The 27,479-nt window shown below is 42.9% G+C and overlaps 1 protein-coding gene across 1 annotated transcript in view; it reads left to right on the top strand.

Moving 5' to 3' along the window:
- The window catches only part of COL22A1 (collagen type XXII alpha 1 chain), a 199,071-nt gene that overhangs the window by 85,681 nt on the left and 85,911 nt on the right, over positions 1 to 27,479 (top strand). The window contains exons 12-18 of the mRNA XM_074145482.1: positions 9,302 to 9,355; positions 10,704 to 10,757; positions 15,592 to 15,645; positions 17,765 to 17,809; positions 22,907 to 22,960; positions 25,004 to 25,057; positions 26,845 to 26,880. Coding sequence (XP_074001583.1) covers positions 9,302 to 9,355; positions 10,704 to 10,757; positions 15,592 to 15,645; positions 17,765 to 17,809; positions 22,907 to 22,960; positions 25,004 to 25,057; positions 26,845 to 26,880 — 351 coding nt within the window. The remainder of the gene's footprint in view (positions 1 to 9,301; positions 9,356 to 10,703; positions 10,758 to 15,591; positions 15,646 to 17,764; positions 17,810 to 22,906; positions 22,961 to 25,003; positions 25,058 to 26,844; positions 26,881 to 27,479) is intronic.

Genomic DNA, 27,479 nt, shown 5'->3' with positions numbered 1-27,479 from the left:
CCAGCCAAACCTACAACTTCTATTCACCCCTGCGTATTATGTCCACACAACCTTTCTGTTTATTAAATTAGAATATAATAGAGACCCAGCAGAGAAGATTTTCTCCTCTTAGAATGAACTGAAGTGAACTCCAAGTGGAGATGTATGTCTTATTTCTTGTGGAAGAAGAAGATAATGCCAGTTTTGGTGTTGAATTTGCCAAGATATTAATAGGGTTTTAGCATCATTAAGCTAATAGAATCCTGCATCTGTACATTGGAGAATGGCAGTCATTTGTGCTGCCTGTCTGGTCAGCAGCTTTTGAAAATGGAGTTGGGTGACATATATCTGTTGCAGCTATGCCTCTCGGTTGATCTGCAGATCATCCCTGGTTTTTAATGAAGCTTTTGTCTTTGCCTCGATGCTCTAGAAAAAGACAAGCCCAAAATCCCGAAATTTACACTATTTTTCAAGAAAATATTTATTTTGTATGGCTGCTGGAAACAAAGTTGTGAGATCTTTTCTTTCAGCCTCCTCAACTTTGTAGCCCCTGAATGGACAAAAACCTAGAAAAGAAGGGTGTTACTTCCTTCTTTTCCAGACACATGCGTTCTCTTGGAAGTGTTCTCAGACATTCAAATGTGAAGACCACACTCAACTTGCAATATCTCTTCTGTCCTCCTCCTTCACTTTTCTCATCAGTGAAGACAGTTTAGTGTGTAACCATGGATCAGCCATAGGCCACTTACCTATGCTCTTCTGGTTTATTCTTTGTGAACATCAAGTTGCCAAGTTAAATACAGGTGAGAGAAAGAATAAACTTACACTTAGGGCACTGATCTAGGACACAGGAAATCTGGAATGAGTTTCTATCTTTGTCCCAGACTCTGTGACCTTCCATATGTCTTCTTCTCAGTTGTGCCTCTGACTCGTCACCCTCATGAGATGAAAGCAATATTACAGTTGCTATAACTTCCTTCTGATTTCACAGGGGTGCTGTGAAGTTAATTAACAAAGGAGAGAAGGGTGTGTTAATGGTGAAGTGGTAACACTGCATAGGGCAATTTTGCTTCTGTTTCCATTTCATCTTGCCGCTTTTGTTCTGCTTCTCTTCAGCTCTTGCTATTTTGTCTCCTGCCTTGGATATAGATCCCCTGGTTTGCGCAGCTGTCAATATGCTGGGTGTGTGATTCATGGGGTTCTGCTTGGCAGATTTTTGAAGGTCTTCCAATGACACCTTTATTGACATTTTGTGACAGGGTTAGAAATTGTAATTTTATTTTAAGGTTAGAAAAGTGGCACTTTTGTGTTAGATGTAGACCAGTTTGGAAGAGAAAATAAATAAATTGTATAGAATTGTCCTTGGAATGATCTATCTTCTGTCATCTGCCCTGTAAGCTGAAGGAAAAGTCCAGTGATTTACTTGAATTTGACAGGCAAATGAGAATCTAACCATGTGTTTTGGACTGATTTTTCCCCCATTATTTTCTTGCTTAGTTTGCTCTCATTTCCATTAACATAGGCCACAGCCTAGAGTTTGAAGTAAAATATGTGATTATAGGCCACAGCTGTTCTTTAGTTGGAAGAAATATTTGTAAACTTGGCAGCTGCTTGAGGAGCTGCAAGTGGAGGAAAGAAAAGCAGTTAAACTTGAGTAGATTGCTTAAAAACATCACTGAGGTTTGTGTGCTTTTGACATCTCCCTTGGATCTGGTAAAACTGAATTGTTCTGTTTCTGTATCTTTCTGTATACCTGCAGATCCCTTCCTTCTCCATTTTAGGTCTCTTTCTTTTCAGAGAAATTTGGCTATGAGGCTCGATATGGCAAAATCCCTGTATTAGCTGTTCCCAATATGAGGTAATATATCATCTAGCAATTAATTTATCCGCTTTTTAATGTCATAGTTATCTCTGTTCAGCCATCTGAAGATCTACAGAGGATGTAGATATAATTTGGTCACAGACCATGTACCCAATGTTCAGGAGATTCTATGGGGCAGTGAGGCTCAATATAACCCAGGTGAGGTGAACTGTTGGATGATATGCGACAAATTAAGCTATTTGTGCATATGGTAAGCATGTAATGGAAGGTTTTTTTTTAAAAAAAACAGCCAACCAACCTTCATGGCCATGGAAGGATCACTAACCTAGAACTGGCGTAATCTGGGAAATCCATGTGACACATTTACCAGGAAGACATCCTTGCTTAAATGTAGAAATGGGATAACTCTGCTGATGTACACAAACTAATAAAGGAACCTATCTGTGTGTCTCTGTACTTCCCCAGCTCGCCTGCCTGTTTTTAATGGATGATATGTTTGAGGCCAAGGGGTGTATCTTTATTCTTCGTCACCGCAGTACTCTGTCTGCAGCAGCTGAGAGTTGCCTGTGCTCTGAATTTCCTCAAGATGTGGCATTTCTTTTTGTTCATTGGGTCTGGACAAACCATGTGCTCATGTAAGCTGTGCTTGGAGACCCCCCAGGAAGGACAGAAATAGTGCTTAGGGCTTCCTCTGTATCCATTGTGTGGCTCTGAATGCTTCCATTACAAAGTAAATATAAGCAAATGCAGAATTCTACCCTTTTTTACTGAATTCTGCTTAAGCTTTCTGTTTAGAGTGGCTCAGAAAGCCTTCCTAATTCTCTCACAGAATTTATGTCAGCTGTTTGAGGAATGAAAGACGGAGTTTTCGGAATGATTTGTCTAGACATGAGCTACATCCTCAGAGCTTGCAGTATTCAGTATTTTAGGAACTTCCTAAGCCAAGCTGCTGTATTTGTTAATGCACTTCCTCACAGGTGCCACTACCTGCACATTCAAGCTTTTGTCCACAAAACTATTGACCAAGGAAGAAATAGGTGACCCCATCTAAAGTGTACAGATACTCCAGAAAAATGTAGGCTAAGCCTAAGGGGAAGCTGCCTTAGGAGCTTTACTCTGTTCCTCTCCTTAACAATAGTCACTTCTGCTTTTGCTGCTGCTTCCCATTTCTTTGGTCCTTGTTACCTTCCTATCCTGGTCCAGATGTTTCTCCAGAAAGGGACAGCCTGCAAAATTCAGATATCCATAAAGTAGATGGGTGGGTGGCAGTAGAAATGCACGACATGAACGGATAGGTGTGGTTTATATGTCACCACCAGATCCTCATTGTGTTGGAGCTGGGAATGCAGCCAGCCTGTGGGTATATAGTATTATTTTTATCCCTCTCAGTGACACGACCAGGTCTGGCCTTGGTGCAAGGAATGCGATGGGCTTTTCTTCCCCAGGGCTCAATGCCAGCCACCGAAGCCTACCTGTTTTCCCAGTGTGGTGCCTGGATCCCTCAGCCCAGAGCACTTGCAGACTGTGTCTGCTTGGCAGCTATTTCACTGGCCTGTGCTCTCTGCCTCCTCTATTTCTTTATTATATTTACACATTGCTTGCAATTTTTACACTGAGGTTTGGAACATAGTGACTGTCATTTAATATTTATTCAGTGTCCAGCAGAGTGACCCAAGCCGGAAACAAATAAAGTGTTGCTGTAATTCAAGCAAATAATCGGAAAATAACTACCGAAAAGCGAAAAATGGCATTTGTAGAAATATGTAGCTACCTGTGCACCGCGTAAGTAGCAGTATCTGCATCCATGAGACTGACTGCACTTCACAGCCCTATTGCAAGGAAAGTCCTCTGATTGCTTTAGATCAGATGGGAGTTTGCCAAATCTAGGCTCTTTTGACAAATATTTTGTCAACAGTGAGCTAATGAACGTGTTTATTCTCTTGCTAACTTGGGTGGAAATGTTTGATTAAAGGCCGCTGGCTGTGCAGCACAGAGGATGAAACCAAACAGAAGTGTCTGGCTTTGCAGTGGGTAAGAAAAGTACAGCATGCTCCTAAGCCTGGAAAGGGGAAAATACTCAGGAAGATCTGCTGCCTTCCTTTTGAGCCTAATTGCCGAAGCTGTAACCTCCCCAGCAAGAACTCCTCTTCAGCAATGTTATTTCAAGCCTTGGTGATTATTTTTTTTTTCTTTGGACAATTTTTGGACGATTTTGTCATTCTCTAATTGCAACTTTCCCTGGCTTTAGAGAGCGGTTTCCAGGATAGATGCACCGGCAGAGCTGCTCAGTGTAGAGAGAGGCGAGCTCTTTTGCTAACCCAACTGACCTAACTGGAAGGGTTTGGGGGGAGGGAACAGATACCCTTTGGGTATCACTTCCGTAGGTCTTAGTGACCTAAGCATGCTGAGCACAATGCTTGGGATTTTACCTGACTAAAAAAAAAATCTGGTGGGAAGATGAAAAGGTGATAGTTCTGCAATGCAACTCATGAAGTTGGTTAGTTTAAAAAATATATATTAAAAACCAAAATTGTCGCTTAATGCAGCAAATTGCTCTGGTAACATGGCTCCGCTCCAGTTAGTTGCATCCTTGGAGAGGGTTTTGGCAGCTGGTGGTGAGTTAAGGGTGCAAGCTGTTGGTTGCTTTCTCGTCCCTGCTTGTCACAGCTCCTTTGGCACTGTGCAAGCACAGCAGCACCAATGTTTTTCTTTGTCATGCTCTCTTCCACCTGTAAGTTCCACTTCCACTCCTGTAAATTATGAAGTTTATTTTGTGAACGTGAGAGTTTTGACACAGGTGATACACTCTCTTCTTGTGCTTGTATTGAGGTTCAAACTTAGCCTTACAGGTTTTTCTGCATAGTGAGGGATACAAAGCAGCCAGCCAGGGTTGATGGGGAGTCAGTGGAAGGGGCAGAAGTGAGAGCCCTTCTCATTCCCCAGCCTGGTGGGGTTCAGTGGTGGTTCCCCAGGTGACGTTAAACCTGCCTCTAGCGTCTAGGTTGCTTCTGTGCAGTTTTCTTCTTGGGGAAGCTGGTGGATAGCCAAAGATTTCCACTGCAAACTGGTAAAACACTCTATTGCCAGTAAAGGGTCTGCTCTGTACCAGGCTGTCTGATGTATGGCAGTGCTGGGCTTTGCTGCGTCACATAATCCTGAGTGTGGGGCCAACCCTGAAGCTCCTCTCCCCTCCTTGGTGACTCCAGAACTGATTGGTGGGTGGCAGTTCATGCTCGCCTCTGTCTCTGGCATGTATGGTCATCTAGTGGGAGAGACTCTACAGTGTTTTCCTGCAAATGTCCAGGCAGTCTCTTGTCCGTGAGGGCCAACTCTGGGCTTTACATCTTTGTAGGCAGCTGCTTAAGATCTGTTAAGAGTCAAAATGGTGAAATCTCACTGCTTTAGTTAATAAATAAAGAATACAAAAGGAAAAGCCTTTTTCTCTTCTCTGAATGGTATTGGTTTAGGAGGTAAGTTACCATTTGCATCTGTGAAGAGAAGTTAACTTATTTTGGAGGCTTGCAACATCAATTGGATAAACCCTTAACAACTTGGTATGAATTCACTGTTGATGGTGCTTTGAGTGGGAGGTTGGGCTAGAAAGCTTATAAGGTCCTGTCCAGCATGAATGGCTCTAGGAGCACTCTGCATCAACCTTACTGACTCATGTTAGGATTAATTTATGCAGCTGTGCCAAGGAGATGCTACTTCGTGAAGAAAAAAAGAAAAAAGGCAAGAGAAGAAGCTAATTAACCATATTCCTTTACTTTGCATAGAAAAGACACAAATCGTACTCCTACCTATGCTGCCCACTTTGCCATGGAACAGCAGTTCCTTTGAGTTACGTTGACCTCCTAGAGCAAATGATTTCCTTAAAAATCACATTTGCTATTTGATGGGTTTTCTATCTCATTAGGGAGCCATTCAAATACAGCAGATCTGATTTTTACCACTAGCTGCGTTGCAAATTCTAGACTGAGTGCTTCATGAAGGTTCAGTTAGCAAGAAATGTGATTATAAAAGTATCTAATGACTTTAATTTGCATATACAGCACAGATTCTTTCCAGATACTGTCTTTTATTAAACTTGACATGCCAAAATATACCTATAAATAAATAAGGCCAGATTTTGTCACTCTGACATTGACTGGAACCTTGCCTTAGGTGTACATCCATCTAAGTTTGCAGGACTACTCATGCAGGTAAAACCCATCACAAATAAGACTGAATATGGCAGAATTTGGCCTGAATTTATCTGCATATGTAGGTAGTCCTTAGGTATATACAGGCAACTTAGAAATATATGCGTCAATTGCTTAGCCACTTTAAGCTCCTTCAGAAGGATTCTTCTGTCCAATCCTTGTATTGTGTTTTTACAAAATCAGATGGGGAAAAAACAGTGCTAGTGGCTTTACATCCCACATATGGATGTCCACTCTTTCAGACAGAAGAGACACAGAACAGTCCGTTGAAGGACTCATGCCAATATCTCTTATAAAATCCAGCAATGCTGGAACCTGGGTGCCACTAGTGGGAGCATGAACATGCAGGAGAGATGCAGGCAGGCCCAAGGCATGACCAAGTACCCCAAGACAGCAGGAATAATCCTGCTCCATTGACGAAGCTCTGGCTGAAGCCTACTGTGAATCATTGATGAAGTTAGCTGTGGAGTATGAGAAGTTTCTATTGATGAGTGAGTGGCTTCCAAGGCGACATTTTGGCCCAATTTGAGCAAGTAAAGGGGAAAAAATTCCCACATTTTAGTTTTTCCAAAAACTTCCCTGCTATTGCCAATTTGGTGTGGCAGTAAGTTGGCCATGAGTGTGTGTGTGAGTGGTTCTGTGTGGGTGTGAGAGTGTATAAGTGTATGTTTGAGAGCGTGTATAAGAGTGAGAGTATGATTGTGAGAGTGAGTGTGTGTGAGTGTTTGAACGTGTGTCTTAGCGAGTGAGTGTGTGTGTATGAATGTGTGAGTGTGTGAAGGTCTGAGTGTTTGAATGAGCATGTGAGTGAGTCTGTGAATGTGTGGCAACAGGAGAGTTTCTCAGTGAACAGTTTCTACGCTTCACATAGTTTCCCAGTGACAGGTCTCTAATTTCGTTCCTGGAATAAGGCTGGTTATGGGTGGTATTTACACAAAAAAGGGGAGGGAGGGATCAGCCAGAGGAAGGCACTGGAACGTGAAAGTGAAATTGAACCTGTTCAAATCTGGGCAAGTTCCAGGTGACTGAGAGCAGCATCATTACAATGAGGCAGAGAAGTTGCCTCAACTCTCCCCAGATGACAACTGCCACCTGGACTACACAGATACACCAGAGAACGGTGTGGCATTTCATGTTTCTTTTCTGTTGGTGTTTTAGGGTGATGAAGGTTCCCCTGGCTTTCCTGGACTGAAAGGGGATAAAGGAGAAAAAGTAAGTGCGAGTCTTTATTAATTATACTGTGACAAGTTAAGTTTAAGCTGTTGTGGAAGGCAAATGACAACAGGCCCTCTTCCAAACCTTTTACTTTACCGCTGTGTTTTCTTGTTCTGTGTTAACAAGGTAGTAACAAAAGCAGACTGTGCTGTTGGACTACTTTTCAGCAAAGTGCACCTTACAATCTTTAAACCTATCGACGGTGCTCAGCCACATTTGACAAAGGTGTGAGGATCTCAAGGCATGAACTTTGTCTAAACTTGGTAAAACTCCAAATCAGAGCAGAAGAGTGAAACAGAACAGAAGGTCGGTGTTAATGCCTCCAAGTACAGAAACACCACTATGAGACATGGAAGGGCAAAGATTATAATTTCCTTTCTTGCACTGAACATAAATAACTTTTGGACTGTGATAGCCTTTAGCTGCTTACATCTTCTTAAAAAATAGTTTAAAAAAATTATCCTGCACCGAGCTTGCTCTGTCGACTAGTATATATGTTGGAGACATTTGTCAGATATGCCTTAAACAACGTTTACAAGGAGGATTATAGAAATTTAATTTTTTTCCACCTCTTGTAAAATAGCCAATGTTCAGGATTGCACGGCAGGATGCCCCTCCAAGTAACACACAGCAAACCAGCTCGGTTTAATCAGAGCCCAGAGCAGGCGTTTGCAGTGCCTGTGTCTGTTTCTTATTTGAGCCTTTTTTCACAGTGCACTTAAAAAAACCCCAAACCTGCTGCAGTGCCTAAAAGTGAAAATGCTGAGCCAGTTCCTCCCCATGCGCACTGCCTTTGCCTTGTGTGTCTATTCTAGAGAGTTGGGCAGAGAGGAGACTAATGAAATTCAACCAGGGTAAGTGTAGGGTCCTGCACTTGGGAGGAATAACCCCCTGCACCAGTACATGTTAGGGGATGACCTGCTGGAAAGAAGCTCTGTGGAAAAAGACCTGGGAGTTCTTCTGGACAATAAGTTTACCATGAGCCAGCAATGTACCCTGGTGGCCAAGAAGACCAATGGTCACCTGGGGTGCATTAAAAAGAGTGTGGCCAGCAGGTCGAGGGAGGTCATTCTCCCTCTCTACTCTGCCCTGGTGAGGCCACATCTGGAGTACTGTGTCCAGTTCTGGGCTCCCCAGTTCAAGAAGGACAGGGAACTGCTGGAGAGAGTCCGGCGGAGGGCTACAAAGATAATCAAGGGACTGGAGCACCTCTCTGATGAGGAAAGGCTGAGATCTGGGTCTGTTTAGCCTGGACAAGACTGAGAGGGGACCTCATCAATGCTTATCAATATCTAAAGTGTGGGTGTCAAGAGGATGGGGTCAGGCTCTTTTCAGTGGTGCCCTGTGACAGGATAAGGGGCAACAGGTACAAGCTGGAACACAGGAAATTCCATCTCAACATGAGGAAAAATTTCTTTACTTTGAGGGTGCCAGAGCACTGGAACAGGCTGCCCAGAGAGGTGGTGGAGTCTCCTCCTCTGGAGATACTCAAAACCGCCTGGATGAGTTCCTTTCCAGCATGCTTTGGCAGGGGGTTGAACTAGATGATCTCTGAAGATCCCTTCCAAACCCTACCATTCTGGAATCCTGTGATTCTGAGGGCTGCTTGGGTTTTTCAAGACTTCTTTTCTGTGTTCTGTTAGGCTTGTTACTTCTGTGTGTTACAGCTGTGCCTAGAGGCTTCTGAGCTTTGGGATTGATGTTGTACAAGTGTGGAATAAAAAAATAATTTAAAAAATAAATGAGTATTTAGTGACAAAACAGCAGTTTTTGGGAGAATGGAATGGTGGACAGAGAGACTGAGGGGAGATGATATTAAGATGACTCAGTGGTTACGTGTCTTTTATATTAATTTATTCTTAAATGAGTTAAGTGGCCAAGAGTTCCTAGCTCCTCATTAACAGCTCATCAATTGGCCATAGCATGTTAATGGCAGTAGCAGCTCCTCCAGAGATTGTAAATAATAAATGTTTATGTTGAAATTATTCTCCTTATTCCTTATTCCTGTCTTGCTGTGCTACTCATGTCCTTTCACTTGCAATGGATGTTAATATTGTGCTGAATGATAATTCTGTTGTTACAGGGGTCCCTGGGCTCACCTGGTCCCCCTGGGAAGGATGGAGCAAAAGGAGAAGCCGTAAGCCTTTTTCTTCCTCCCGTGTCATCCTTGCCTGGCAGTGCAAGGCAGGCAGTGGAAATCAATCTGGATTGAGTGGAACATGTCCTGGGGATTTGTATGGCCATTTTAGGAGCAGCAGAAACAAATGGCAGGAGGTTAATAGCCGCAGCACTCTCCCTTGCACGTTCGCAGCGATGTCAGGCGTCGTATGGATTAGCCATCCTCAGGGGCTCCCGGGGCAGCTCTGTTACTGCTTATTAATATTGGAAAGGGAGCAGTGGGGGCAGCCTGTGGTTCGGGACCCTCTGCTGTGGCTGTGCTGGTTAATAACTGCAGCTGCAGAGCTTGGCCATTTGTTTTAAGTCTGGCAAAGAGTTATTGGCTAGTGGAGATGGCAGGGGGTGCAGGGGACCATCCTGTGCTTGCACAATGGACAGGGGTGAGAGAAACAGATGTAGTGGTCGCAGAAGCAAGGACCTGATCTCCTCTTGTGCGCTGCTAAAAGCTAAGAGCAAAGGAGGAGGTGCAGGGTTAGCTCAAAGAAGGGTGTTGCATACGAAATATTGCCTTTAAGAGGACTGCAGTTGAGGCATAAAACCACAAACATATTTTTCCAGCATCTTAAGTGTTTTAGAGCTTTCCCTCCTTCCCCCTGCTTGATCACTGTCCCTTTGAATCATATTCATCCCAATGGTGGACCTCTGTTGTCTCATTCACTGTCCATTTGTGGCAGTCATTTGGTGGTGAGTGGAAGAACATGGGGAAAAGGCTCTTGGAAGGGCACAAAAGTTGTGGAGCAGAAAAGCTCTTTTATTTTTTTTTTTCTTCCTGTTACTTGCATCTTATTTCTGTTTTATGCCACACTTGTTCCACTTCACTAAAACCAGGATGATTTTCTAATATAGCTTCCAGAACTGATGCAACTTCATCGCATCGCACACAGTGTGCTCTGGGATTGGACAGTGACATACTTGGACTTGCAGAATTCCTTCAGGATGTGCTTATTGCACTGAGGGGTGACTACTCAAGATCAAATGCATTATTTTATCTCTAGGGAATCCACAACTGTAGATTGTAGTTGGTGCAAGTTGTTCACAACTTGGGGAACTCATTTCTCACTGCTTATGTGGTTGTGTTTGACGAGCAGATGAATAGATGCTGCAGTTTTTGATCTGTCTCTTTCTGCTTTTCTTTTTGTGAAGAAAGCACACCCCAAACTTTCAGATCTCTGAATAACGGTACTCAGGACTGTAAATATTGGACAGAGCTTCCATTTCTAAACCTGTATGTAATGACTGTTTTGAGCAATCCTAGTATTTATATATAAAAAATTAGCATTTACTATCAATATTGCTGTTACTTGCAGGGTCAACCAGGACAGCCAGGAGCATTTGGACTGCCTGGGCCAGCAGGTCCAAAGGTAAGATTTTCACATCTTCTTTACATGGACAGGTATAATTTTTTCCACTGACTTTTTGAATGTGTGGATTGCTTGAATAACTTGTTCTTTATGACTCTCAGTTTTTCTCACTGGTGAATGAAGAAACTCAAAATGTTCATTTTCATTAAGGGTCTGCTAAGATATTACCAATTAGGCCAGGTATGTTAAGAGAAGAAATACCTTTCATTCAATCAACATACAGATGGAGAAGGTGAAGAGAATGTGTTTTGGGGCACATAAGTCTTGCTTCTCCAGTAAGCCTTCCTAACTCCCACAAAGATGCCACTGATAATTATCCCTACTCTATGAGTGAAAAGAAATCATGGAGAGATCCCGTATGTTTCTGCCTATTTTGGGAGCTTCAGTTTGCATCAGTGGACAGTGTCAAAGTGGTACAGAGCTTGAGCCAATGTTATATCACTGGGTTTGCTTCAAACAAGGTGCTTCTGGATGGGGATCTGGTGACATTTAGCTGAGCATCAGAAACATAAATTTTGAAGCTCTTCTCATGAGCAATTCTTTACCATCTTTTCAAAGTCTCAGCTCTCCTTGCCGTGTTCCCTAATTACTGAGGGGATAACTACCCATCAGCTGTTTTCAGTCTTGTTGTTACAACACAAAAATAAGATGGTGCACTAGATGGACAAGTGTGTTTTCAGCAACATCATGGACGGCAAGTTCAGCTCAGTCTATGAAATGTGCTGCAATGACAACAGATTGATTGCCCAAATTTACTTCATCCAGTTCTGCTCCCGCACAAGCAAAGATCTTTGAGCATCACATCTTTCCAGAAGAGCCAGATCTGGTCATCTAAACCTCCCTCTGTGTTCACCTATTTGTCCTCAAACAGGAGTTAAGTACCTGAGCACCTTTCCTGACGTAGTCCTGCTTGTCGCTTGGCCCCGTCTGAGAGAACTCTATCAAGCAGTTCATTGATGCAAGTCCTTCTGGGTTCCTCAGCTATGGAGAGGCGCTTTCTCCAGAATATCTTCTTTTTTTTTTTTCATAGAGGGAAATGTTCATCATTTCCTAAAGTCTCATCAGGAGGGTATCGTAGCTAATGGCATGTTTGTGGATTAGCAGAGATACTTGGCAGCCATCCCAGGGTTCTCTGCGGGAGCCATATTGCCTTCAGCAACGTGAAGGGGTTGATTGTGGAAGCCGCAGGGCAGTGTGTTCAGTGGGGGATAAATGACAGCGGCTGGGCTGGGCTGGGCTGAGTAAACACACTCTGAATATTGCTTTGTCCTTCAGTGGGATTTGGGAGTGGATGAGATGAACTGGATTCATCACTCACAATTGCCTGTCAGTGGCATCTCTCCTATTGTGTATATAAATACATATTTTCTCTCTGTCCTGCATGTTTCCCATAATGGAATTGCAAATCAGTGGGCTAGATGATGCTCCCTGTGGTATGAAGCTCCTCACTCTTACTTTGCAAAGCTTTTACAAACCGAGTCAAACCGAGGCATCCACATCCACCTCCAGAAGGACTTGATCCTGGAAAATGCTGCATGTTTCCCACCAGGATCATCAGGCACATATAGTTCAGCCAAGTAACAAGGCAATGATGGATAGAAGTTCAGCACTATGGGCTGGGCAGGATCAGTGCTGGTGGGGCTGGACCTAAAGATGTCTGACTGGACAGTGCCAAGTTCTCTCAGGGAAGAGGTGAGCTTGGCTAACCTCAGCCTCTCAGCAACAGTGGCTAAATATAAAACTGAGCTTTCACAGTGACTTTTATTTACCTCTGCAGATGCGCTGGCTGTGTGCAGTGTCCTTCAGCTGGATTCTGACCTGAGCTATTTTAAGAAGCAATCCTTACTTTGCTGACAGGGCTTTAAAAACAAAAATATGAATCTACACTCCTTTATTCCTCGGTGTTAAGCCCAAGCGCCTCGCCAGTGTGGAACGGGGTGTGTAGAAAAGGGCAGAGTTGGCAATCAGAGAAGTCACATCTCCAATTACTGTTGTAATGATTGGTTTTTGCCAGATGACTTATTTTTATTTAAAATCATCAGCATCAATACAGTGCCTCTGGGCTCTAACCCAGGCTCAGTGGAGAGCAACCTTGCAGTTTCTCTGGTCACTTGGGATGCAGTCCTTCCCGGCTCAATCCATCTTCATTTGCATGGAGCCAGGGAAGCGCAGTGCATGCCCAGTAGCTGTACGTGCACCTCAGGAACTTCAACCCCCTCCTTACCTGCTTGGCTGAGGCATTTCCAGTCTTCTGCCTCTGTGGGAATTGCCAGCACTTTCTTTTCAGGAGGTGCCTCACAGCTTTTACAGACCTCATCAATTGTGTGAAGCTTCCAGTAGCACAGATAAGGGTCCTTCAGACTTCTGGTAATAGGACTTCAGTCCACAGAGGTACCATAATGGATGATGAGCCCATTAGGGTACACGTATGGGTTACAGGAATGAAATGGCTTCAGTACATCATCTCTGGTTTTACTGCTTTTGCTGCTCAGTGAAGTCTCCAGGGGAGAGTGTTCCTAGCTCAGTGTCTTCATCATAAAAACGTGTGGAGTTTTTGGTGGTGTTATTTGTTTTTCTTTTTCATCAGACTTGGTGGATAAACTTCATTACTCACCAAGGATGTGTGGTCTTGCTGACTACAAGCTGGTGGAAGCAAAGAAGAGCACTCAAAGTCAGCCTTGTGCTAATCAATGATGGAGATCTGGTTTCATGGCATTTCATGGCATGATATATACACTGGTCAGTGGAGAAAGCTCCCACAAAAATATGTGGGACCCGGCAGGTTATTTTAAATGGAGTAAGTGGGTCCAGAAGAAAAAAGGCCATAAGTCCCTCACTGTATATTATAGCAGCGAAACAAAGCTTGAATTTTTCAGACTAAGCTCTTTAGACTTTAAAATCCTGTGGCAAATATTCAACTTTTTCCTTCCTTTTTTTTTTTTTTCCCTGTATCTTTAATAAAAGGTTAAAGAGATTTTTTGTGGCTGTCATTGCTATGTCACTGACATAGCAACAGTATTCCCATCTGAACTAACAGTAATCTGCACTTGATAGAAAAAACAGAGAGAGAGGGAAAAAAAAATCAAGCCTTTGAAATATAAAGTATTAGGTAAGAGTTTCATTTTGACAAATTTCCTTCTTCTTGTTTGCTTCAGCTGTCGAAGGTCTCACACTTCTCTGGTTTACCAGACATGATCTCAGCACAGACCTTGAGTAGGATCAGCATGTCTTCTCATCCAGGCAAACCCAGTTTCTCTACCTATAACTTTTGCTGAGTGTTATAACTACATCTTATGTAATGGCACTGAGTTGGACTTTGATAATTTGGACAACTTGGAGCAGACGAGACTCTGCCTGTGCCTAAGCCCAGCTCTTGTTAACCTGTTTGTGAATCTTCCCCCAAGTTGGCTGTATTTGCTTCCATGCTTAACACAGGCTTAACCACTTTACATCTGGGCTGATGAGCTCTTTGCAAGCTTCATGGCATGGCTTCATCTGCTTTAACAAGTCCTCTCTGGCAGAGGGAGGGGACAGTTTTGGCAACACACTGCTTAAAGCGGTGGTGAAACACTAGCCAAGTACAGTCCAGTCAGCCTGCCAGGTCTGTGCTTAATGACAGAGAAGTGCTGGAGTCTCTGTCTCTGGAGACATTCAAAACCTGCCTGGACACATTCCTGTGCAACCTGCTCTGGGTGGACCTGCTCTGGCAGGGGGGTTGGACTAGATGATCTCCAGAGGTTCCTTCCAACCCCATATCATTCTGTGATTCTGTCATTGCTCCAAATGAGACTGTCATTTGGACTAAGGCAAGTGCAGACAGTGGTGTGACATGACCAGCCTCCTAGGCGCTTGCACTGGGGAAAAAAAAACTCAGTTTGGCTAATAATTCAGTGCAAATACATCTTGCATTTTTGATATTTTTTTTTTAAATAAGAAACATCTATTAATATGAAATGTGTAAATGATTTAAAAATAGAGTCTTGGTCTGTTTTTGAAGTCTTATCCACTACAGCCACCCAAGACAGGAGTTAGCGAGATGAGAGAGGAGAAAGAAAAGGAAAGTAACATAAGTAACAAAATAATCAGCCAAATTTGTGATATAATAGATCTATGCAGTTCTTATGGCCACCTCGCCAGGCCCAGGCTGTCTCCAAAAGACGGCTCTGAGGGCTGATCCTGTTAACCTGGGGATCCAGACCATTCGCAGGCATTGTAAGGCCATAAAATCATGGAGTGAGAGTGCTCTCCATTTCAGCTTACCTTCTCCAGGGAGAGAGTCAATGTGTAACCATCTGAAGAACTATTGAAATGTACCTGATCCTCTTGCATTTCTCTCACTTACGCTGAAAATAAACATTGGAGAATACAGTTCTGTTTATTTTCATTTACTCTTCCAAATATATAACACTCGAAGCCTGTGGTTCATTTATTCTGGGATATTCAGGCAAGCTGTGCCTGTGCTTTGTTCCACCAACACTGTGTTCAGGAGTCACGACAAAGCTCAACAACAGGCAGGCAATGACTGCCATCACCAAAACTTCTGAAATAACCTGTAGAGAAACTTGCATGGGACAGTTTGCTGTTGGAGGGCAAGACTGAAAGCAGAAGGATAAAACTTGCTAATGTCTGAGTGCTTGGGTTAAAGAAGAATGTTGGGCTGTCACTTTGGGTAAGTAGCTGAAGAGTCGGACGCTGCTCTGTGTATTAGGGCTGAGAAAATCGAGGAGTCTCAACAGCCCACTGTGAGCACAGTCTGAATAACTGATTTTAACTGATTTCTGAATAACTGTGAAACAGTTTCTGGTGTTTTAGCTGTATCTCAATTCCTTTCCAGGGATCCGAGGGAAAACAGGGTCCTCCAGGAATTAAAGGCTATGTAGGCGCACCGGTAAGTCATGGCTCTTATTAAATTTTTGAAACTCTAGAAGCTTCCTCCACTTTTTCAGTGTATTCTGCCCACCTATTTTTTTTATTTTTTATTATGCAGTATAGGGTATGTCTGACCAATTACCTGTACTATGTTCAAGTAGTGACATTTTCTTGACTTCACTGAGTTTCTTCTGACTTCTTTAAATGAGAACAGACCTGGAGCCAGTAGAGAGATGTTAGTAGAAATGACTTGATTACAGAGATAACAGCTGGTGATTTTGTGATGCTCCCACTATAATGCAGTTGCTTTGGTCTGTGTTGATGTACCATTTATACGGTGCTCAGAAACTTTATCATAACACCAGCGAAAAAAATATCACCTCTCAGCAAGTTTCCAATCAAATTTTCAAAATTATCAGGGAGTAGCTTTTGGCCTCAGGGGACAAACCTGCCTTGAATGAACAGGCAGCAAGACCAAAATAAATCAGATGCTGTCAGGTTAACATCTCTGTCTTGTGGTCTCACCTTGGTAATTGTGGAGGCAGCCTTTAAGCTGGTGGTGTAAAGACTGATTGGATTTTCTGAGGTTTAATGACCCAACTGTACACCAGTGCACTTTAGTGGCATACCAGACATCCTGGAAAGGAGGAAAGATTTCCCTGTGCAGGCCAAGGACTTGCTTTACAACTCATTACAAAGAGGCCAAACGTTCAAAAGAGCTTGGGCACTATTGTCTTTGCCCAAGTGCATGCATGCTGCTTCCCTGCATAGTCTAAAGCTGAATTGTATTAGGGCTGAAGATGATGAAATGAAGACAGGGGGTGGCATCGCCTTCCCATGTGATAGACTCTTGCAATATTAACAAGATTAATGGGCAGAGCTATAAGGACACTTCCTTCCTGCTCTTTGGGTTGCACACTCAGGTGTGGTCCACTGTTATGGAAGGTCTTCTCCATTCCTGTCATAAGATCGACGTTTGGCTTGGGCTGCTGGGGAGTACCAAGACAGTGATCATATACTCAGTCTACATGAGGGCCTCATCGTTATTAGTGCATTAAGAGTGTCGTATTTTTAAACCTCCTGCTGTCTGCTTTTTGGAAATAGGGGGATTATTGCTTTGCAGTCTGGGAAGCTGTGCAGGCTCAGTTTGGGTCATTAGAGATGGACAGGGCTGTACAGAGTTTGCTTACAGTCAATCATGGCCTACAATCTGAATATCTTAATAATTATCTAAATCATCCTATGGGCCAAATAAACTCTGGTGAGCAGCTCTCATTGGTGTGAAGGTAAGCCTCCACTATAGTGTAAAGTAAATTGAAGATTAAATGCAAATGTATTATAATAAGAAGCATTTTAAGATTTGGCAGTTTTAGAGAGGTCATTACTGACTGACCATATTTGTCTGCCTGTAGCCATTAGTTGGTTGCCCAGTTACTACAATAAAGGTAAAATACAAGGTGCTTCCTGTGCCAAGGGAAGGAGGAATCCATTCCCGCCCCTTGAGTTGATCGTCTGTATTAGTGTCACTGTCCTTTATCAGCCTAAGCCCCAGCAAATGGTTCTGGTGTACCTGGGAGGAGATGAATTATACAGTCCAGAAGACCATGGGCATTGGATTCACAGTGCAGAAATGTGGTTGGGCCTCCAGGACAGGGATTATCTATCTTTTGCCAGCTCTCAGAGGTACCTGCTGTCTGCCTGGATACTGCATCCAAAACCACCAGGAATGGGCATTCTTGCTTGTTTATGTGATAGGTTTTTCCATCAGTATTGTCCTCTACCCAAGTCCTCATTGTTTATGAGCAACATGAAAAATGCAGAGCATTGGTTGCTTTCCAGACCATCTGCAGCTGTGATGTGTTTCCTGACCCTCCACACTGCTGTTGGCAGGAGGGTCGTGTGTCTGCAGGCAGTATAATATTACAGACGTTCCTGGGCCCACAGGTCATCCCTGCTCTGTGAGTCTGCTTAGACCATGCTCGTGGCCAACTTTGAGGACTGGCAACATGGAAAATGTCCTTGAGGTTCACTTGAATAGATTATGCAGACGCGCACAGTGATTTGGTGACTAATTAGAGGAGGTAACTATGCCTCTACTTGGACTGAACTTTATAATAATTTTTTCTTTTTATTTTTAGGGTCTACAAGGAGAAAGAGGAGAAAAGGGAACACGAGGAGACAAGGTATTGCTGCACGCTAGGAAAAGGCAGGCTGCTCTTTGTCTTTGCCCTTTAGGTGGGGTGGGCTGCCAGGCCAGCAGCGCTGAGAATGATTGATGATGGAGTTCCCTCACTGTGCTCCACCTCCCGGTGCTGTCTGGGAATAGACCTCCCATGGGAGTGCAGGAGGGCTTTGTGTGGATGTCTGCTGTCTACTAAGCACACGTTTCAGGACTTCTTGTCTATGCGTAGCCAGGGATGGAGCAGAGAGAGAAGGAGTGGAGTGAAGGTATGGGGAGATCTAGTGGGGTGTCCACATTGTGTGCACCACCTGAGAGCTGTGAATGACCACTGACTGCTGCTAACCATGTCTGCGTCCAGCATTTTCCCATCTTGATGCAGTTGCTCTGATTATCCAACTTCCTATGTTTCTGTCTTCTCCCATTGTCATAAACTCAGCAATAATAAGTACCAGGTACTTTCTATGTTAAAGGCTTTGTCCAACTGATGCTGCTTCTCAGTTCTCTGCTCTCTCCTGTCTGGGAATAGCTGGTTTACAGGACACTCTGGGATTTGAACCACATTTATGGTTCAAGAAAGAGACCAAGTGCCCATTATACCTGGAAAAAACATTTGAAAGGAGAGCTGGGCAGACCAAAAGTCTTTATTATTTGAATTTGCTCCTTGTGTTTGGAGACACCTCAGACGTGCACACACTTCTGCTCCAGACCTGCCAGGAGGTGCTTGGGGCTCCCCAGAAATGTCACCAAAAATGCGTTTTGCTGCCCTTGACATGTCTTGCACCCCAGCAAGCAACTGGAGATGGGGCATCACCAGAGTCTCAGTCGGATCTAAGCCACCCCTTTTCTCATGCAGGAAAAGCAGGCAGCAGGACCTTTCTTGCCAGCTCTGGGTGGCTTGCAGCCCTGAGCAATGTCCTGCCTTGATTATGTCTAAGCTGGTCCCGAGACAGGAATATCTCAGTGCTGGTCTGGCAGTTTTGCCTGTGTTCAAGCTGTCTTTAGTGATATCTAGCTACATGTGTTTGTGCAAAGGAGGCAGTTGTTAGCTTGCTAGCATGGCCTTGTTCCTATTTCTCACTCTCCATCTCCTTCTGGAGAAGAAACCCAGAGATTTACACCGAGCTTTTGCCTATTGGGAAAAATGATCAATAGGCTCTCAGTGAGAGATATTGTGTTTTGCTTTACTATGTGTTGAGGTGTCCGTTCCCGGTGTCCATTTTGTTGTTTATGACGAAGTAGCCATGACCATGTTTTGTGTTATCTGTCCTCGCTGCTGCAGCTGGAGCAAAAGGCTGGATCATACTTTTTTCTTCCTCGTGCTTTTGCCTCAGCCCTTTGCAGGACTGGTTCAGTGTGTTGTGTCTAGCCAGTGCCTCCGCTGCTTTTCCGGAGGCGAGGTTGTCTAATCTGCTGGAATATTTGGCTCCCGGAAGAAAATCCATCTTTCTGACATCAGTGTGATGGGAGAGGAAGCTGGAGCTGTGTGTGGGCAGGCAGCTGACTTAGCTAGAGGAAGATAAAAGTGGGGAAGTGGGGAAGAAATGAATTAGGTTTTGTTTCATTAAAAGGATATGCACAATTAGAGCCCCTTTTTTTTTTTTTTTTTTTTTTTTTTTTTTTTCCTGGAGCAGCCAGATATCTGCTACAACAATTGTACTTTGATTTTTTCTAGGCTTTAATGCTGGTCTCAGAGCATCCACTGCCATTGCTTTAAGTTCTACTAGTCAGCACTACTGTGAAAACGGTGGGCGTAAATTCTGTGGGCCAAATATTTTCTTGTCTGCTCCTCAGTCTGTAACTTGAATACTGACACCTACGCAACCTGTGTTTCTTTGTGCCTGAGGAAAAAAGTGTTTATTATATCAGATGAGAGCACTAGCCCATACACTGAGTAATGGTCCATGGAATCTGCACCCTTGCATCAAAAAAAAGGCTAAATAACCCATAATACATCTTGCTGCTATATTCTTATATCCTGGGACCTCAGATGTAAATATTGAGGTTTTATAGTGCGGTTCCCAAATCTGGTATTATCGGTTACGCCCGCTCTTTAGAAAAGCCACTGCACAATATGAGTGATATCTCATGTCCTTCGGCATCCAGTGGGCTCACTCCAGACCCCAGGAATGACTCTGCAGAGATAAGCATGGCCCAATTCCCTACCATCGTAAGCCATATACGCATCTGATACGTGGCATCTTAATTTAGGGATCTACAGCAGTTCAACATGACATGTGGTATTGTTTTTGCTGCATAAGCCTGTGTCCATCCAGTAAATCCTTGCCTGTTGCATTGGAGAAGAGATCACCTAAGGAGGCAGCGGGTCTGGTCTGCTGCCACCAGGTCCCTCTGTGCAGTGGGTTTGTTCTCCTCCCCCTCTTTCCCAGGGCCCAGCAGACTCTTGGGAAATCATTTTTCCAACAAATCATTACGCTTCCTAACTAGTAGAGGTCAGACAACAGTACTAAATTTTTTGTGGAATTGGGATTTCCACTGGTTGCTTATGACTCTTCACTATTTTGCTCCACTGATTAAAGCAGAAAAACCAGTCGAGCAGAGGGGAAGGAAATGGAGTCTTGTTAGGTCCAGGTACGATTGTCGGTCCGGGAAGGGATTTGAGACATCCTGGTTTTCTGTCAGGTTCTCACAAGTGAAAATTTGAGAATAAAACTTCTATTGTGTTTTTTCTTTCTTCTGGAAAAAGAAGCCCTTTCTCTAGCCCTTTTTAAAGAACGGGAAAAAAATATTTATAATGACAGATTGTTCAGAAGAAACAACAGAAAGCACAATCATTTGGATTGTTTTCAAACAGCTTTATTGTATACAGTTGTATAAATAATACATTTGCCTTTCCCAGCCCTCATTACTAGCAGTAAGAACATTAACACTTTTCTGTTTTGGCAGCTAAAACAGCATGTGTGAAGTACTCGCTGCAGTGTATTGATGTTAAAAATTCTCCTGAGAATACATTGCACATTTTGTCAGCAATCCACCAGACTGTCGTTTACTGAAAGTCTCAAATTCAGGATACCCATAGTTCAATCAGTGCAAAGGAAACCGTGAATGTGGAAACTATTCCCCCAAAGCAAGCAGATCTGGGTGTCTGTTGTCTTTTGTGTCTGTTTGGGGGTGGGGTGGGGTTGTGGGCGTTTGCTTTGGTTTGGTGTTGGTGTTCTGGGATTTTTTGGGTGTGTGGGGTTTTTTTGGTTTGGTTTGGTTTTTTTTTTTTTTTTTTTTTTTTGGTTGGACTCGATGATCTCAAAGGTCCCATCCAACCAAAAATATTCTGTGATTCTGATGCTGGTTTTCAGCTGCTCTCTGCAGGGTACAGGTCTCTCTAATTTCATTCCTTGGATGCATCGTTTTGAAATAACATTTCTGTTACAAGACTGATTGACTTTCTAAAAGGGAAAAAGAAATTAATTGATTTGCAAATCTGTTTCTGACTGGCTGAATCAATGTAGTTTTCAAAAGGAGCTAATTAAATCCAATGCCGTAAGTGTGGGTTTGCAGATAATAACAGAGGTCTAAGAGGGTTCCTGTGGGATAGGAATCAGAATTAAAATGTCTGTAACATTAAAACTAATATTTTGCTGTCACTCCTTGTACTTGTAGAATTTATTTTTACATACACATTTATGTTAACAGTAGCAGCATGTGCATGTATTTGGTAATTTTTATTCAGCTGTATGTGCAGGTCCAAGCAAAAATCAATGTTTCATTTTACAGAGGTTTCAGCATTTACACAGTGAGACAAAGTTCCTATTTCAAAGAGTTTTAAATCAAAGAGGCTGGAATGGGCAAGTGCCACAGTCTGTAAGAGAAAAGTGAAGTTTAACAGGAGTATGCCATTGATCTAGTCATCATCTTTATCAAGGACCTGGATTACGCAATACAGAATACGTTATGTTTGAATGTGGAAGTATAGTGGAGGTCAAGGTCAAAATTCAAAATGGTTTTGAAAACAAAAGCCCCCAAAGCAGAAGGAGACATTGAGAAGGGGCAGCTGCAGGATGCTTCATACTTTTAGGACACCAAATTGCACACTGCTACGGGTTGGGAACAACTGATTAAGGAGCTGTCCTTCAGAAGGGGGCTTGGGGTAAAGTAAACGTTATCCTGGGGCTTAAACAGAAGAATACTCTATAAAACATGAAATAATCTTTCTGCTTAAAGTTAGCCTCAGCTGTATCCAGCTTCAGGCACCTAGCTACAGTGAAGACATGGAAAAATTGGACAATGCACAAATGAGAGCAACAAAAATGATCAGAGGTCTGAAGAACATGCCCGTGAAGAAAAGTTGAAAGTATAGAGGTTGTTTAGTCTAGAGAAGTTTGAAGGGGGAGTTTTGTATGTCTTCAAGTATATAAAAGGCCATTGTAAAGGTGAAGGGGACAGTCTGTTCTCTGTGGGGGGTTAGGGAATGCCATGCTAGTCTAAAACTGTAGCTAGAAAAAGTCAGGTTTAGGTACAGGGGAAAAAAATATACCTTCAGGTATTAAAAATAAAGCAGTGGAATAGGTTGGCTGTGGACTTTGTGGACTGTCTGACCCTAAAGACATATAGGAATAGATTAATTGTTCCTGCAGGTTATGGAAAGCAAAGGTGAAAAATTAAAGTTTTTTCCTAACTGGGAAAAAAAATGAGCTGTTGCTGGATTATGGATTCATTACTTTTGTAAGAGCTATTCTGGGGTGATGCTCTCCTGGTGCACTTTGTCCAGTTTACATGAACCATCTCAGCAGGCAGAGGAAGGATGCCTACATGGAGAGCTGGCACACAGCCCCTTCTTGTCTCTAAATTCACATCCCAGGTATTTGGTGCTAAGTTTTCTAGACAAGTGCTAAAAATTAGCAGAGTTCAAGAGAATAAAAGTTTCCTACTGACTACTCTTGGTTCACCTCCTTGTTACTAGATAGAGGCTTTCTGCAACTTGTAGTACAGATGTGAGTACTTTAGCCATTTTCTCTATTGGGCTGGCTTGAATTTCTCTCCTTATTCATTACTTTTGGAGTGCATAACGCGGACATCTCTTGAAGAATGGTGGCTTAAATGCCACAGATTTGAGTTACAGTGGTTCCTTCTCTTCTTTCTCCAGGGAGAAAAAGGCCTAGACGGGTTTCCTGGAAAGCCAGGTGTGGAGGGGAAACAGGTATGTGGCAAATACTCAATGACTGGAGGCTTTTCTTTGGGACTAGTGGAAGTTTGACTCTAAAATGGAGTCTTATCCTGGGTGGCTGCTGAGTCATGACAGGACCCCGCTGCACCGGTAGTTTTTGTACTCCTTATTCTAAGGACCTTTGTTGGCAAAGTTTTCCTTTTTTTTTTTTTTTTTTTTTTTTTGTTTGTTTGTTTTAGAATTAAATTGTAATGCAATATACACTTAAAGGAAATGTCAGTCCTTTAAACATGATAGGTTAGATGTTTGTCTTAATTTTCATTAAAGACATAAGGAAACACATACAAAAATTCAGTTGTTTGAGCTTCATTTTTATAAACTTTTTTTTCCCTCCCACAACATGAAAGGGGAAGAACTGGATTTAATATATTTGGGTTGTTTTCAATAAGAAAGGCTTGGAACTATTTACATTTTTAAGACAAGATGAAACCAGAAAATGATCTGAAAGACCAGTACATTTCTGGTGATTAGACAGATAATGCTTTGTCTAAAACTGCTATCTGTAGAACCCACAAGACTGTTTTCATTACTTAGGGTATGATACCTAATGAGAGGCATGCTGTACTCCAAAGGATCTTCTGGTCTAAACAGCAAAGGACAGACTAAGAAGCAGAGGTTAAGAAGTGATTTGCCAAAAGCCGTGCAGCTAATCACTGTCACCCTTGAGCCTGATGCCTCCAGGCTTCTACGTCTGCATCCTATTCACTAGTCTGTGCTGTTTCCCTCCCTGGAGAGGATCTGGAAATTCCATCTCAACATGAGGAGAAACTTCTTTACTTTGAGGGTGCCAGAGCCCTGGAACAGGCTGCACAGAGAGGGTGTGGAGTCTCCTCTGGAGACATTCAAAACCTGCCTGGATGCGTTCCTGTCCAGCCTACTCTAGGTGACCCTGCTTTGGCAGGGGGGTTGGACTAGATGATCTCCAGAGGTCCCTTCCAACCCCTACCATTTTGGGATCCTGTGATTTGGAGGAACATTTTTGCAGTTGCAGAGGTGGAGGAGCTGCAAGCTGAACCCTCAGGATAGTTTGTCCTCAGGTGTTTGATCCTGCTGCTCACACAGACAAAGAGGTCTGACCTGGGTGTGCTTTACAGGCACAGCAGCCACAAGCTGCCCGAGTGCCTTGCTCTCACTCTTTTAGCAGCTGGAGTTTCAATTTGATTTTTTTGGGAAGCATCTTTGTCACGTCAGACATGTCTTTTGTATTTAGATGGCAAGGTATTGTGACATCAGCAATCTTAATCATTGTTAAACCTACACCTTCGTCTCAGTGAGGTGATAAAGATTATTGCACTAAATTTTTCTCTGCTTCTCCATGGGTGATTTGACAGTTAATGATTGCTTTCTCTCTCGTCTGCTCCTCAGCCACCATTTACCCTATACTGAGAAGTATTTGTCTAGTTAGCCTATATCACTATCCACATAAGATGGAAATATTTTCCGGTGCTCTATGCAGCACTGGAATCACAGTGAACTATGTCCGCTAGCCCCATTACGTTGTTTATGGGACTGGTTTATACTTGCAGCAAATGTGGATGAAGTGAGAAATTGCAGAGGGATATAAAGGTGGATGCTGGTTGTTTACCACTTCTAAGGAATAATTTCTCCAAGTGATACCCTATTACAGAAGTTGGGCTTCTCTGAAGATTTTTTTTTTTGCCTTTTTCATGTCTAGACACCTAGCAGCTGGCAAAGCTTCATGCTGAATTTTATCCTAAATTTTGTGTTTGACACCAATGTACTCCCTGAACCCCAATCCTTCTGAACCAGCTGAAATTGGATTGTTGTTATCGTGGTGACTGTGGCATCTCCATCCTTATTGCCCTTCCTCTCTAGGCATCAGAGCCACAGCAGCCTTCTGTGTTGTATTAGCTCCTAGCCTTGTGCAATGGGATATAACTCCTTGTGCTGCCGATACCAGCCTTATGTTTCTCCCATACTTTAAGAGATTTGCAACGGATGACCTGCAGTATATAAAACAAAGATTTTTTTTCTCTCCGTTTTACCTGTTTATAGGGCCCTCCTGGCAGTCCGGGCCCTCCAGGTGCCAGTGGGACCAAAGGAGAAAAGGTGAGTTGGGATGGCATGCACAGGAGGGTTTTGGGCACACATTTGTTAACTCCTCCTTGGGCCCCCAGTGCTGAAATATCAGGGCTCTTGGCCTAATATTTCTCTCATTTGTGTGTAAGCGAAGCTTGCATGCATTTAAATGTTTCACTTTTTTGATGTTGCTTCAGTCTGAAAGGGGTGTGAGTGAGTGTTAAATCGTGTCTGGTTGTAGCTCCTCTGCTCTTAGTTTAACCCTCATAGTGGGAGTAGAAGGAAGTGGAGAGTAGTTTGGCTCAGGAAATCTTCCTCACCCAAGAAAGATGGGTAGAAATGTCAATATGTTTGTGTAGATGCAGATTTTCTGACCCAGGAGATGTAGAATAGACTCAGAAAGTGCCAATCAAAAGAGCCCAACCCTCTTGCCTGCAAAATAATTGTTCACTGCTCTCATCAGCAATTTTGACCTCATTATTTTACAGAGTTGTTAGGGTTTCCAGGGCAGCCTTATGTTTCCCTCTCTGCTAGAGGTGACATTGTGGTTTTGTTATTTCCTACCCAGTTCTTTCGCATGAGTGGAAAGGCATGCCCAATTCTGGATTTTCTTTTTCCTTTTCTCCTCCAGACAAGGCAGTGAGCCTTATCCAAGAATGCAAAGATCAGAAGCAAATCTCTGTTTCCCGTTACTTTCCCACTCAGATTCAAGAGCTATAGGTGAGGTTTCGGAAGCATCTACAGTCAGGGCACATCCACTGAAGCGATAAGTGACAAGAAGGTCTTTATGCTCCAGCATGGGTGCGGTAGAAAGCAGTCTTGAGTTCATAACACCTCATCCATACCTCTGAAATTGCTGCATTTGGTGCTTCCAGAAGATGTTGAGCTTCTTGCTCCATTACTTTCAGTGCAGCTGATGTACGCCTCTTCAGTCCTTCTGGCGTATTATGGACTCTCTTTAGAATAAATAACAAATAGCAATTAAGCTTGTCTTAAGAGGAAGGACCATGAAAGATATGCTGGGTCATACTCCTGTAGAGACCTACATGAGTAAAGAATAAATAGAGTGTGAAAGGAAGTTATATGGTAATTTTTGCATTAGTCTGTACCAAAAAGTAAAGGGTATTCCTTCTGGGTCCTTAGTTCTTAAGGCATAATAAATGGTGGACACTGCTGGAGAAAAACAGGCTGGAAAAAACTGATAGCCAAGATGGAAATAAATCATGTAAAGAGCGTGTAGCATCTCAGTGTCCTGCAAACACTTATAATGTGACTATATAAGTCACTTATAACGTGACTCTGCTCTATAAAATGACTTGGGGAAAATGGTACCGTTCCTTACTTTTTTTTTCTTTTTGCAAAGATTTTTTGCTCATTAACAAACAAAGGCATTTTTGCTCCCAAATATCCATCGTGCAGACTCTGTTAGGGATCTGAGAATCAATTGGGTTTATTTGTCTGGTATGTGTGCACCAATTGTAAGATTTTTGAAGTTCAAATTTCATGTTACAGTGCAGCCAGTGCATCATTCATTTTTAGCCACTAAATGTCATTAAAATCAATGTATAACATCACAGTAACACATAACACAACCAGTTCCTGCAAGTACTCATCTGCCGGGCAGAGAGAACAAAGTTAATTGGGAATACATGTTCATATCTATTAACTACGACATGGTATTGAAAATAAGAATGTACAACAGCAGTTGGAAAACATCCTTGGAGGTTTGCTTTTCTTTTGTGTTATGTTCTGTTATGCATTGTGCTATGTTGTGTTCTGTGAAATGTTTTTTTCATTTTTTTCATGTTTCCCTGCAGGGTGAAACAGGACTTCCAGGATTGCCTGGCTCTTCAGTAAGATTTTTTTTTTTTTTAGCTTTCTTAAATACTGTAGGCATTATTGCGTGAGAAGAGAAGGTGGAAGTTGAGCGTGGGAGGACTTTACTAAATGGGAGATGTTCTTAAATGTTTTTTTCGAAAAAAAGTAAAGTTTAAGGCAGTGAAGATTTCTGAAGAAGGCAAGTGATGGATTCCAACAAGGAGGTGCACTGCCACAATTTTGGGAAATTTTGAAATGTGAAGATCAGGACTGTCATGGTTTAACCCCACATGGCAACCGAGCACCATAGAGCTGCTCACTCACTCCCCACCAGTGGGATGGGGGAGAGAATTGGAAGAGTAAAAGTGAGAAAACTTGTGGGTTGAGATAAAGACAGTTTAATAGGTAAAAAAAGCCACGCACACAAGCAAAGCAAAACAAGGAATTCATTCACTACTTCCCATGGGAAGGCAGGTGTTCAGCCATCCCCAGGAAAGCAGGGCTCCATCATGCGTAACGGTTACATGGGGAGTCAAATGCCATAACTCCGAATGTCCCCCCAGCTTTATATCATGAGCATACATCATACGGTATGGAATATGCCTTAGGCCAGTTGGAGGCAGCTGTCCCAGCT

Source organism: Numenius arquata, chromosome 3 (assembly GCF_964106895.1).
Source record: "Numenius arquata chromosome 3, bNumArq3.hap1.1, whole genome shotgun sequence".
Taxonomy (NCBI): Eukaryota; Metazoa; Chordata; class Aves; order Charadriiformes; family Scolopacidae; genus Numenius; species Numenius arquata.
This window is presented reverse-complemented; position numbering and strand designations above follow the sequence as displayed.